At 39.7% G+C, this 13,629-nt stretch overlaps 1 protein-coding gene across 1 annotated transcript in view; it reads left to right on the top strand.

The window, feature by feature from the left end:
- The first annotated feature begins 3,807 nt into the window (after positions 1-3,807).
- gjd1b (gap junction protein delta 1b) overlaps positions 3,808-13,629 on the top strand; it is a 51,469-nt gene continuing 41,647 nt past the window's right edge. Inside the window, exons 1-2 of the mRNA XM_088345399.1 lie at positions 3,808-4,281; positions 4,352-4,537. Of these exons, the coding sequence (XP_088201525.1) occupies positions 4,467-4,537 (71 nt within the window). The 5' untranslated portion in view covers positions 3,808-4,281; positions 4,352-4,466. The remainder of the gene's footprint in view (positions 4,282-4,351; positions 4,538-13,629) is intronic.

Consider the following 13,629-nt stretch of genomic DNA (forward strand, 5'->3'; position numbering starts at 1 on the left):
TTGTTGCTTTGTTTTTCAGTATTTACGTATTATAATTACAAAGGATATTATCTAAACACAACACTTTTATTCACAAACAATGGGGAAATAGACTTTCATGTTTGGCATTAAATGTGTTTATTTTGTGTTTATTTTAAAAGGACTGTGAGTAGTATTGAGCACCCCCTAGTGGTAAAAAAAAACTCATTACAAAAAAAATCCCAACACGGATTGATATAGTTTAAAAAGTAAAAATACATGATCTACAATTTAAGCGTGCATTATTTAATACTCATGGGTCCAGATATTTGCATATATCTAAAGGGAGATGACACCTTTGTTGGCCATCTTGTTACAATGTTCCTTTTTATGGCTTATCCCTTTTTTCTATATTTTATCTTCTTTTCTTTCATTTTTGCCTGTCTTTTTTCCTCTTCCTATTTATTCTTCGTTGTTTCATTCTTCATATTTTTCATTATTTTTCATTTGGTTGCTTTTCTTTTTCTCCTGTTCTTTGCTTTCTTTTTCCCCTTTTTGCCTTTCCCCCTTTACTTGTCCTTTTTCTACCTTTTTCCTTTGTTCTTTTATTTTTTCTTCTAGATTTTTCTTTCTATTTCTGTCTGTTTTTTCTCCCCGTTTTCACTTTTCTTTCTTCCTTTTTCCTTTTTTTACCCTGCTTCTTTCTTTCTTTTTTCCCTTTTTCTTTTCTTTGTGAAAGGCTTTACACTTTGAGTTTCCATAATTTGCATTCTGACTGTGCTTTTTAGCACTCGTTTTTGGTTGCTCTACTCAATACATGACACCCAGAGTTCAAATATTATACACTCTACCTTCAACAGTTCAGTGAATGCAGTTTTACTGTACACCTGAACCAATTCACCATCCAATACAAACTCAACACTGAACTCTGGTGGCCCAGGAGAATACTTGGTTTGCATTTATTTAAAAAAACATCTTTTGATAGAAATGCACTAAAGACTCGCTTCTTTTTTTTGACATACTCTGAAATTTATGGTGGGACATATGTTTGACATGCCTGTTTTAAACTGTCCATTCAAATGGTTATCTTGATTACTAACAATGACACCGTAGTTTCCAAATAGTCAAAAGCACACCAGAAACAAGCTCACTACTCAAACTCTGCACAAAGAATATGCAATAGCCACACACGGATTTGATATCTCTATTCGTCACACTGCTTATAATTGTGGGCCTTTTGTAACTGTTTTGCATCCATTCAGTGAATTATTTTGTCTGCCTCATTTGCCTTTGAGAGACTGAGTGATAACATTTCCTATTATAAAAGCAGCAACGTGCAGTCAGGGGAGGGATGTGAGGCTGTGCCTCACCTGTCGTTGAATATTTATAAAATTAATTATATATTACGTTTTCATATTTGTTCAGTTCTTTCTCATTTAACTTCACAATTTTAGGATTTTACTTTTCAAAATAAGACATTTTTCATGCATTATTACGAATATTAGGAATTTAATCAGTTCGTAACGTTTTACTGTGCAAAGCAGATGCAGAGTGAGGCACGCAATTCTCTTGCCTCACAGCAGAGGACATTAGCCGAGACAAAGGATTCTGATTCTGAACCCCTCAGCCCCTAATTAATGATTGAATTAGAAAGCTAACGGCAAGTCAAGCCATCCAGTATTTATTTTTCTCGTTGCATGAACTTTTATTTTATAATGGAGGATTACCCATAAACTGATGCTTTTATTCAAAAGGGGCACGCAGAGACTCAACTCATAAGTTAAGGTATACTCGGCAGCCGATCAGAAGCACGCATCGAAAAACTTCGTGCTTCCGGACATTTTTACGAGTGTTATAAGCTCGCGCATTTGCATATCATTTTCAAAAGTAGACGCACAGAGAAAACAAGAAAAATGGATAAGTGGTTAGAAATCAAGCCAAAACCTCAGCCCTAGAAGAAAGATTCAAAAGAAGAATTTATGGCGCTACAAAACGTAAACATACATTAAAAGCATCGTGGAAAGAGGAGTTCACGTGGCTTGTAGCAGACGACGCAATGCAAACATTGCATGAATGAAGAAGATGAGTCAATACAGATACATACTGATGGCAGATGGAAAACGGCAATGTCATATCCATGCAATGGATGGTATAAGAATATTTATAATAAGCTTAATTTTAAAGTGTTGTTCTGTTATATAAACTGATTATCAATCCTTGATACTTTGGAACAATGTTTTTTTTTTTTTTGCGATGAGTCGTTATTGTGTTTCAAGTTGTGAAAAATGGGGCAGACGTCTGCTCTCCAGTTCCGACTTAGGACCCGTTTTTGAACCCGACCACGTCTGCTCTCCCGTCCCGGCTTACGACCCGTTACTGACCCCGACCACGAGTACGAGAGCGACTTGCTTCCCGCGCCTAGCGAACACCGGATCCTGGGCGCATCCCTTCGTCTTTCCTTTAATAAAACTTGTGAGAAACGTAACGCACTTGGGTCCTGTTTCCGTTCTGGTCGTGACACTAAGAAAGTCTTTTCCAATGGAGGACCAATCCTGGAAAATGTATAAATAATTGTATAAATCAAAAAAATATCCACAAGTGTATGCCATATAAATAAACAAACACATCAATTGATCACATAACACCTAAATTGATGACATAAATGCAATGTATTCATATATTTATGCATTTTTGTTATGTATTTATTTTGGTATTCATTTTGTTGTGTATTTCTCGTGCATTTTTTCGTTTTGTCAGGTATTTTGTCACTTATTTTCTTATGTAGTATGTCGTGTATTATATGTCAACAAAATGTTACTCAAATGAGGGAACAGGTCGAACTAGAAAAGCTATTCACCTATAGCCAATGTGTTCATTACTCATCAACCAATGGGTGCAAAGCTGCGGCAACTCATCATTTGAATAACACTTTGTGTCGGCAAAATACCCAACAAAAAATATGACAAAATACACAACAAAATACTAATCACTGTGATGAATAAATGACAAAATAAATGACAAATGCATAAATAAATGCACATATTTGTAAATAGGGCAGCTCGGCGGATGAGTGGTTGGTGCACAGCCCCACAGTGCAGAGGTTCAGGGTTCAAGTCAAGCCACCGCAGCCTCTCATTGTGGAGTTTGTATGTTATCCCCGTGCGGGCGTGGGTTTCCTCTGGGCACTTTGGTTTCCTCCCACATTCCAAAACATGCATGTAAGTTTAATTGGCTAGTCCAAATTGTCCCTAGGTTTGAATGAGTAGGTGAGTTGTGTGTCTCTGTGTGCCCTGCGACTGGCTGGCAACCAGTTCAGGGTGTCCCCTGCCCACTGCCAGAAGTCAGCACCCCCTGGGACCCTACTGAGGATAAGCGGTGCAGATAATGGATGGATGGATATTTGTAAGTATCTATTTATCTATACATGTATTTCTACATATGGCAGGATTGGTCCTCCATATTTCCCAAATATTCCTCCGAAATCTTTATGAGTGCAAACATTCAGTCAGTTACTCACTCATTCCAACACGTTTTCTATGTGTCACACACTTCCCTTGATCCCGCCTCATATCCTTGCAAAGCCTTGCTGTGGAAATGAATAAACAGCAAGCAAGTGAGCGAGGATTGCCGTCAAGCGATGCGTGATACACTGAGCCAAGGTGTTCAGAACATGCCAGAAGCAAAAAAATGATTTGGGTGTAATTCGGTGAAGGAGCTCAATGAGATACTGTATACATATACAATACATGAGCGTGATTGTGTGCACGTTTGGGGTTGAGGGGCTAGCTTGGAGGATAAATACAGTGATGAGGAGTGAGCGAGAGGAGGGGGAGGAGCACAGAGATGAATCCTCTCTGTAATCCTCTAGACACACGCTCGGTCTGGCTTCCTACGAGCTCTGAGAGCGAGAAAGCGAGTGGGAGCGAAAAACAGCCAGGTGCAAGTGAGAAAGAAAAGAAGATGAGGTGAGCACGAGAAAGCTCTTCATAGGTGGTCGAGGAGGAAAGTGAGGAGCTCGGAATCGACCGAAGGACTCTTGCATGGTTGTGGTTCTTGCCTTTAACGCTACGGAACCACAACCAGGAGCGAGCGGAGGACTTGCTCCAGCTCTGCTGACAGGAGAAGAAAATGAGGAGGACAGGAGGGAGAAGTACCTCTGTTTTATTTCATACAAGAGTATGGACTTGACCCCGGGCTGGTGTGTGGAGGACAAGCACAGACGAGATGGATCCTATGCTCTAATCGCTGCCGCTTCTTAAAAATCATCTGGGGACTAGCGCTGAGCTGGTTGCAAACAGGTGTGAGGACCTTTCCGGACAGGAGGTAAGGGAACCCTTTCGAACGGTGTATATCCAATGAGACGTTTTGTGAATGAGTTGTTGTGTTTATGCAGAGCTGAGCAATTGGGTGGACTTGAAGAACGGACCAAAAGACCGACACCTGCCTGAAAGCTTGGTGGAGGTCCGCCTTATCAGCCTTTCTCTGGTGGATGCCTCCAAAGCGCAACCATGGGAGAATGGACCATTCTGGAGCGCCTCTTGGAGGCGGCCGTGCAGCAGCACTCGACGATGATAGGGAGGTGGGTCTGCACGAATGCATAGCAACACTTTTAAGATTAACAGGACTGTTTGTAGCTTTCTTTCTGTTGATTTGCTTCAGTTTACCTCAGTCATAACCAATGTTGGGGGTAATGCATTAAAAAGGAACGTGTTCTTGGAACGGAATTACTATTATTGTAACACAACATCCAACATGGAGCGTTACTCCGTTACTTTCTATGAATTACAATGTTTCAAGAACTTTAACAAATCAAACTTTGCCTCGAAGTGTTCTTCATTCCACCAGCGACACAACACTGTTTTCAACATCCTTGAAAGGGTGTGCGTGTTAATACTTACCTGAAAAATACATCTGAATACAGTTACGGTGGCTCAGTCTCAAGCAGAGAATATGAGGGCGGGTAATTTCGCCCTACTGATATTTCAATATCCTCACTACTGTATATACTCACAGGTAGGTCGTATTTCTATCTATCTATCTATCTTGGTCATATCCATCAAGATGGGTGACCGACAGCAAGACAAACACATACAATAATAAAGAAAATAAAAGGGAAAAAATAGCAAAAAAAAACACACACATGAGGGGTCCTCTCCTTGTGAGAGGTAAGAGAATTCTCCCACCATGGTCCGCTGAGTGTCGTAAGAGGCAACTAAAGTGGAGGGAGCGAGGGGACTGAGGATCCTCTCCTCTCTATCTCTACTCCCTAAGAGACAGCAAGGCAAAGAACGGGGGGCGGGAGACCGAAAGGTTTCGCAAACCCTAGTTATAGGGTCACTAAATGTGAGAGGATGTGGAAGTAAAGCGACTAAGTGGAAGAAAGAGGAGATCGGAAGGATGATGACTAAAAGCTCGTATTTACAACTATAAAATAAAATACTGAAAGCAGGGGGTCACTTTATAAGTGCATATTTAGTTGTCTGTCACCAGTAGCAAATGGTAGACAGCACGTCGGGAGGAACATGACAGGAACAACAAAACAATGAGGCATAGGTACAGAATTTACGCTAAAAAATGGCTGGAATTTAGTCTTTTTATTTGTAAAATGATTTTTACGATTCCTTCATACCTGAAGGAAAAATGAAAATGTCTCAGACAGTACCCTGACATGGATAAGGAAATTTTGCAATGGTTTGAAAACAAAAGAAAAAGTGGGTATGCAGTCTCGGCTAAATGTTCAAGGTCTCAATATTGGACAAGCTGAGAAATATGAAGGCTTTATTGCTTCCACAGGTTGGTGTTCACGTTTTCTTTAAATCATTTTATTATGTGGCTATTTTAAAGGACTTTTTTGGGGGTCGGCTTTTTTATGAATATATACGGTAATTTGTAACTAAATAGTTACTTACAGAGTAACGCACTACTTTTGGGTGTCAGCAAATAGGTAACTATTAACTGTAACCTAATTACATAGCCAGCTGAGTTGAAATAGAATTTTGACGTCCGTAGCCGTTAAGGGCACTGAATGAACGGTATCTTTCTTTTCGATTTAGCAGCTCCTTAAATTGTTCCGGTAGAAAAAAATAAATAATAATAACTTTAGTCATTGGAATGAATGGAGATACATGCAAAACTATTTTTCAAATGTTTTTTCCCCAACATCAATTGTTCCCTTTAATAATTAGTGCCATTCACTTAAGTAAATTCAGTCTTGCTTATTATAAGTAGCCGTATATTTAAAGAATCAATTTCGAGACCGGGCAGCACGGCGGCGCGGTGGTTAGCGCATGTGCGGCACAGTTCATGTCTTGGGAACCTCCTGCGTGGGTTCAAATCCAGCTCCAGACTTCCTGTGCGGAGTTTGTATGTTCTCCCCGTGCTTGCGTGGGTTTCCTCCAGGCACTCCGGTTTCCTCCCACATTCCAAAAACATGCATTTCAGGTGAATTGGCCGGTCCAAATTGGCGAGTGAGCTGTCTGTCCCCGTGTGCCCTGCGATTGGCTGGCAACCAGTTCAGGGTGTCCCCTGCCCACTGCCCGATGATTGCTGGGATGGGCTCCAGCACCCCCGTGACCCTACTGAGGATAAGCGGTTTGGCTAATGAGATGAGATGAGAATTTCGAGACCTTGCAATTGAACGCTTAGCCGAGAAACTCCATATCCATTTTGTCCCCGGGCTTCAAACCGCTCGAACATGAGTACTGTCCAAGGTGGGTTTTTCCCCAGGCATGGTGTCGTGCAAAATTAATTTTACAAATAAAAAGACCATTATTCACAGCACTTTACAGTAAATTCTGTGCTTACATTTGCCCCATTGATTGAGTTGGTTTGTCGTTCCTGTTTAATCCATGTCCCACTCCCCACGCGCTGCCTACCTTTTACTACTGTTGACACACAACCAAACTTGTGCATTTAGACTGACCCCTGGAATTCAGTGTTTTATTTATAGGTGTAAATACAGCTTTGATGTGAGTATATATGGTAGGGAGAATATCAGTAGGGATAAATAATTTAGCCTGAAACGGTGCCACTGTAACTGTATTGAGTTGTACGTTTTACGGCCACATAAATATGCCAACTTCATTTAGACAACATGGTTAGCAATGTGATACTGGCGGAGTAAGTGTTCCTTATTCCGTCCAAAGCAAGAGATGAACAGGTAACAATTAGATGGCTTTGAAATTCATGAACTGTTTTTGATATGAAGCGGCGTAACGCACCATGTTGTAACAACTTCCATCCATCCAATTCCTTTCGCTTATCCGGGGTGGGGCAGCAGCCTCAGCAGGGGTAGCCCAGACCTCCCTATCCCCAACCACTTCATCCAGCTCACCGTTAGGTGTCCCAAGCCAGCCCAGAAACATAGTCTCTCCAGCATGATCTAGGTCAGGGGTCGGGAACCTTTTTGACTCAAAGAGCCATAAAAGCAAAAAATATTAATTTTATTTTGGGAAAGAGCCACACCATATATTATGAGACAAATTTACTAAATTGCTAAACCCGCGCCCCAGACAAAAGCTTAGTCTTCAGCACATTTATTTTTGATGATTTGATAAAAATTATGAAAAGAGAATAATGCCAGAGCCCCTGTCCCAAATTCAACAAACAGACCACTTTAAACTTGTCTCTTTCTTGCAATTACTCAAGATCGGTTAAACTCCTTTTGACCCTTTTTTTCATACATATTGGTTTCAAAACCAGATGCAAGCATTTATTTTGTGAAAACGTCACAACATTCTGAGAATAGGGAGCCTTATGTGCTTACCTTTGGCGAGAGATGGGAGGGAATGCTTGTACTTTTTGCATAGCTCCACCCATCCCTCCCACTCACTCAATCAAATGACTAAGTTGTCTTCCGGTGTTTTGGCGTATTTACAGTTCTGTGGATTCATCATAAAGTATCTGAACACTGAACACAGATTATATAGTGAACTTTTAAATAAAGGATTCTTTAGCGTTGTACAGCCAAAACGAGTTTTTTTTCCCCCTTTTTTTGTGTGACACCTTGACTGTAAATTGTAGTGAAAAACGTGCCCTATATATACTGCGAAGTGTTTCCTTTGCATTTAGCTTTGGTTTGGCTTTACGTGTACCTGAATAGCATAGACGTACCCGGTTTTGAACAAGATGGAGAAATTTTGCATGCAATCAAATTGGTCTCTGAGCCATAGGTACTCATAGAAAGAGCCATATATGGCTCGCGAGCCATAGGTTCCCGACCCCTGATCTAGGTCATCCCCGGGGCCTGCTGCCGGTGGGACATGCCCGGAACACCTCCCTCGGGAGGTGTCCAGGAGGCATCCTTATCAGATGCCCGAGCCATCTCAACTGGCTCTTCTCAATGCGGAAAAGCAGCGAGCTTCTCACCCTATCTCTAAGGGAGGAAACTCATTGTTGTAACATCGTTTGCGTTACAATTGTGTTATTAACTCATTCACTAACTGTTTTTGCTAAGTACTGGAGTAACGCACCATTCTGTAACAACATTTGAGTTACAATTTTTTTTTAATTGACGTTTCTTTCAAACGGGAAGATAATTTTTGCCTTTTTTTCTCATTTTTAAAGGCATACAGAAGGTTTTGTTATGGAGCTATATAGGAATAGGACATATAAAAAGAGAGCATTAACCCTCATCTTTCATTGGGGAAAAAAAGGTTTCTAGCTTTTACCAATATTTACAAAACAACAGTTGAACATTTCTAATTTTCTTGAAAATACTCGATTCCAAGAAAACAGCTTTTGCATTTCAAGCAAAACTTTTACTTTCATGTTTTTTGGGGGCATTTGTGGTACCTCCAATATCTAATCAATGCTTTCCATCAACACAAGGGCACTTTGCCTGCATAAACGATGCATGAGCTTTACCAGAACCTTTGAGCGCCCGATGTTTCCTGTGACGTGATCAAACGATTTTGGTCAATTGCTGGATAGAGGAGTAGAGGCTCCTCGATGTGTGGACAAAGACCTGATCAAAGTCATTCCTGCCATTTATTGGTTGATTTATCCTATTGAAATCATTCCCAGAGGCCTGTTCCCTCCTGATAAGAAGAGCCAAAGCCTTTACGTATTTTTACGTTTTGGTACTTAGGGACAATTTTTCCAAAATTGCATTTTTGCGTTATGGCCCTCATTACAATGCTCTGTAAACTGTTACTCCCAACACTGATTGACAGGTATGATGATATCAGTTAGCTAAATATTATTAGCTGGCGAGCAGATTTGTCATGTCCTGGTTTTCAATTTTGAAAATACAGACGCCTCTACATCAAAAACAAATCACTTCACGCATTTTCTTTCCCATTCTCATAACATCGCGTGTACTTGTTGCTGTCCGTAGCAGGAATCGAGTCCTTCTTTCCCTTAAGTGATTGCTGGTCCAGAGGGGCTGCTGGCAGTGGCTTGGTGGTGGGGGTGAGGGGATTTTAGCTTCTTTAATCCCCTTGAGTGACATGATGGAAGATTTAGGCAAACAGGAGAGACACTATTAGCCCACGCAGAGGCTTTTGCTATGGCCGTTAGCCGGGCAGCGCGAGGACATCTCGCCTTTCCGTTCATTCACGTTCTCCTATTTTCAGACTCCCTACATGGACACTCTTGGTCGTCCCCCTCTCCCAGTCATGATTATGTCATTCCTAAATATAAATAAAAACAAGTCACTTGAGTAAGGTCATGGAGGCTATGATTTATGTATTCGTCTACACGCTGCGATGTCTTGTACTTTACTTTAAAAAAAAGCAAGCTTGTTGGCCTCATCAAGGGAAATTATTTATGAGAGCTTGAGCCTCTCAGGCACATAAGCTCAGTACTATAAAACATCGTTTTACAACTAGTCAGGGACTTTGGGTATTCCTGACTTGGGGGTTTTCTTGGGACATGTTTGAAAAATGGAAATTCTGGTGCGGCATGCGTTCATTATTAGCGTGTATGAATTAGCAGTTTGAATTAGCGTCTACCTAAAGCGTACTGACTCATTGAGTTTAGCGCAAAGATTGGTTTATTGAATGAATACACGCAAGGCATTTTATGAGGTAAACAAGACGTAGGGCATTGTTTTTCAACCAGAATACTGAAGGAAATTTTCCGAATTTCATCTTTGCAAAAAAGCATGCCGATGTTCAGTGCGTATCGCTGTTTTTCTTCCAGTGATCAGCTAAGTAACTAAAATTCAACCATACCAATAGATCGCTATTTTATATACATATTTTTATACTAACATGTCATGAACCGGGACAGGATCAGGACCCAAATGCGTGACGTTTCTCACACAACCCTTTTGTTTTACGGGAAATGGGGAGTCATGCACGTTAGGCAGCAGTCTGGCGTGGAATGACAGGAAGCCAGAGGCCGACGAGATCGATATCAATTGCCCAAGCAGATATCATTTCATTTCATTTCATTTCATTTCATTTATATATCGGACAGATAGGGTCGATACCGGACAGGACGGGACAGACAGAATTGATATCAAAACAGGATTTCAAAATCAAACAGGACAAACTAGACGGGAATGAAAACTGGAGATAATAATAAACACGACAAAAACAGACAGGAACGAAACCGGACAGGAAACACAGGCAGGAAACCGGACAGAGTCAAAACCCACATCTTGCGGGGCAGAGGTTCATTGATGGTTGACTGGTGAGTGAGAGCACTGAGCTTAAATAGAAGGAAATCCAATCTGTCAACGAGCAGCTGCTGGCGCCACACGGGCGGGGCTAATTGGGCGCTATGGCAACTGTGACACTAACTATCTGAGCTACAACAGTGTAGCATATTTAAATAATAGTTAAGATTAGCAAAATATGCAGAGAGCACAGGTCATTCAAATCAGAAAATTATTGTTGATATTATAAAGTAATTATTTGAGATCATTTTTATGATTTTATGATTCAATCATTATTTTTGTCAAAATGAGATGGATAATATGTATAATAGTTATGATAAATATTTGCTGATTTGGGATGTTTTTTTCCGCATTTTACTAAAAATAACTCTTATATCCCATAACAGAAATATATGCGTTTATTATCATTTTTTGTTGTTTTTGTTAAGCTTAAATTATTGTTATAAGGAAACTAATGGCAGGTAAAATCAAGTATATAAAAGAATATGAAGGCCACAAGTGATGTAATACGTATAGTGACAAAATAGTTTTCCCCTAGTGATTTATGATCTGATAACTATGGAAACCAGCACTATCGGTTTCATTTGGGTAAGCAAACCACTATCCCAAAAAATATCGTTCTGGACAGGGATGAGCGCCGCCAGACTACTTGCCCAAGATACACCACAGGAAGTCCTGCCTTTTTGACCCAGGTGGTGAAGGGATCCATGAACGGTGGACCATCATATTCTATAACTCATTTTGTATAGTGAAGCAGTTTATTATTGCACTGCAAAAAAATAAAATATAGAATGAAAAGATAACAAAAATAAAAAATGAAAATCGAGTAATCCTAATAAAGTAAAAATTGTGCTCATAATTTGGCTGACTTGAATTATTATTATTATTATTATTATGATTATTATTATTATTATTATTATTATTAAAGTTTAGAAGGTGGTAAAATAATTGCTACACAGCTCATTTTGCTCTTTTTACATATTCTTTTTATGTATTTTTCCCAATTAATTTATATTTCTAGATTAACCAGATACAAAAAATAATGTAATGATTAAAAAACAGGTAAAACATATAGTCCAATTTAAAAAACATTAATCACAATTACTAACATATATTACGTCTTTAGACACGGGGACCACAAATGATAAGAAAACCTTTAAACTGTAAATATAGGTAATAGTATAATTGAAGTTCTAAAAAACATCAGAAAAAGCCCCCATGAAACTACTTATTTCTGATCGATGTGCTTCGAGATTTTCGAACGACAAAAAGTTTGTCAAATGGCTCTTGCAGAGGCCCTGTAGGTCCAGAAGTTGACAGAAAATCAAACAAAGTCGAGATAAAGTTTGCGCGGTCTAACCGAGTTAGAAAACAGCTGATGAAGAAACAGGCAAGGTGAAAAAGGAACCAAGGAAGTTGTTTGTGCAGACGAGCACACAGACACATGGCGGCTGTCTGCAGGGCGTTGGGAAGAAGCCAAAAGGACTGTCTCGTCACGAGATGCTGCTGAGTGTCGTGACCTCAGCGGGGAGCCCGGAACATCCAGAGGCAAAAATCCTCACGTAATCTCCTGCCGTTTATTTTTGTTGCCCAGACATCTGCTAGGTTGCCGTGAAGAGTGGAACTTTAAATAGCAAAGACTGACGTCATGAAAACGCTATTGTTTTGTTTTTCTATTATTATAAAAAACCTTCGAGTGAGCCTAGAACATAAGTGTCAAACTCACAGCCCGTGGGCCTCATCAGGCCCGACGTACAATTATATCCGCCCAGTGAAATCATTTTGTATACATCTACTATAATGGCCTGGTTCTATGAAGCGCTGATAACTCTTAAACTACAAATCCCACAATGCAGCGCTTCTGCTGCTGCTACTAGACCTCCCTGGAAATGTTCCTGCATCAATCAAGTTAGCTAGAATAGAATCGAATAGAATATACCTTTATTACCATTGTTACAAAATGGGCTGAACATAATGTGACAACGAAATTGGACGTGGCACTCCAGTTCACATTTTACTGTGAGTAAAAAAATAAAAGATAAAAGATAATTGACACAATATTTACAAAAGAAAGTGTGGGCTTGTAGAGGCAGAAGATATTTACATTGGGTGTTTACAAACAGTTTTGGGATCGTATTAGTGCAAAGTAGCTGTAGCCTGACGAGCGCAGCCACTTTTAAAACGATCAACTGACAAACAACATGTCCGCCAGTTGAAAAAAAAGTCAGACAAGTGCAATAATGGTGAGTCTTTAGTGTCAGGAGGCGAAAACGTAACGCCCAGGGACGAACTTTTATCTATCACGATGTAATGGAAGGCTAAATGGAGAAAAACAGGGTGACTTTTCTGTTGTTGTGGATCAGCGGATGCTAAACCCTCACACAGGCCGAGCAAAAAGTTGATTCGAAAAACAGAGCGCTTCAGAACTGAGTAGAGGCCTGAAAACATGTTAAATGACATTGCCGGTAAACTCAGGTGTCTTCTTTGTGTAGCTATCGTGGCCGTAATTTAGAAATGTAATGAAAAACGGCACTACAAGACAAAACATCAGAGGCTGAAAAAACTGAACGCAGAGCAGAAGATACAGAAATGTTTGAGGCATTAAAGAAGGATACACAAAATCCCAAAGTGATAAGAACAAATTTTATTCATACTTCCATTTTTTTACCACATTTTGAATTTGTATAGTTTTGACAGGAGACATTCAATGGAGAGAAAAGTTTTTTTAATGTTTAAGTTTGTTTATTCTGGAATAACTATCCTCTTTGTTTTGAAATCATATTTATGTGAAAAACACATATTTTTGGTGTAAAGCACAAATTGCATTTATATTTCCATTATTTTTCACTTTAGTTTGATTTTTTTTAGGTTTTACAGAATATATTTTTATAGACAGCAAAGTGTTTTCAGTTTGCGTGCTCTGGAAAAATTATTGCTCTTAGTTTGTTATTCATATGATATTATTATGATTTTTTTTTAATCAAGTTTTAGTCTTTACTCCCATATTGAACATCCATTATCTGCACCGCTTATCCCCAGCAGGGTCG

Source organism: Urocampus carinirostris, chromosome 10, assembly GCF_059441175.1.
Source record: "Urocampus carinirostris isolate Australia breed hairy pipefish chromosome 10, RoL_Ucar_1.0, whole genome shotgun sequence".
NCBI lineage: Eukaryota > Metazoa > Chordata > Actinopteri > Syngnathiformes > Syngnathidae > Urocampus > Urocampus carinirostris.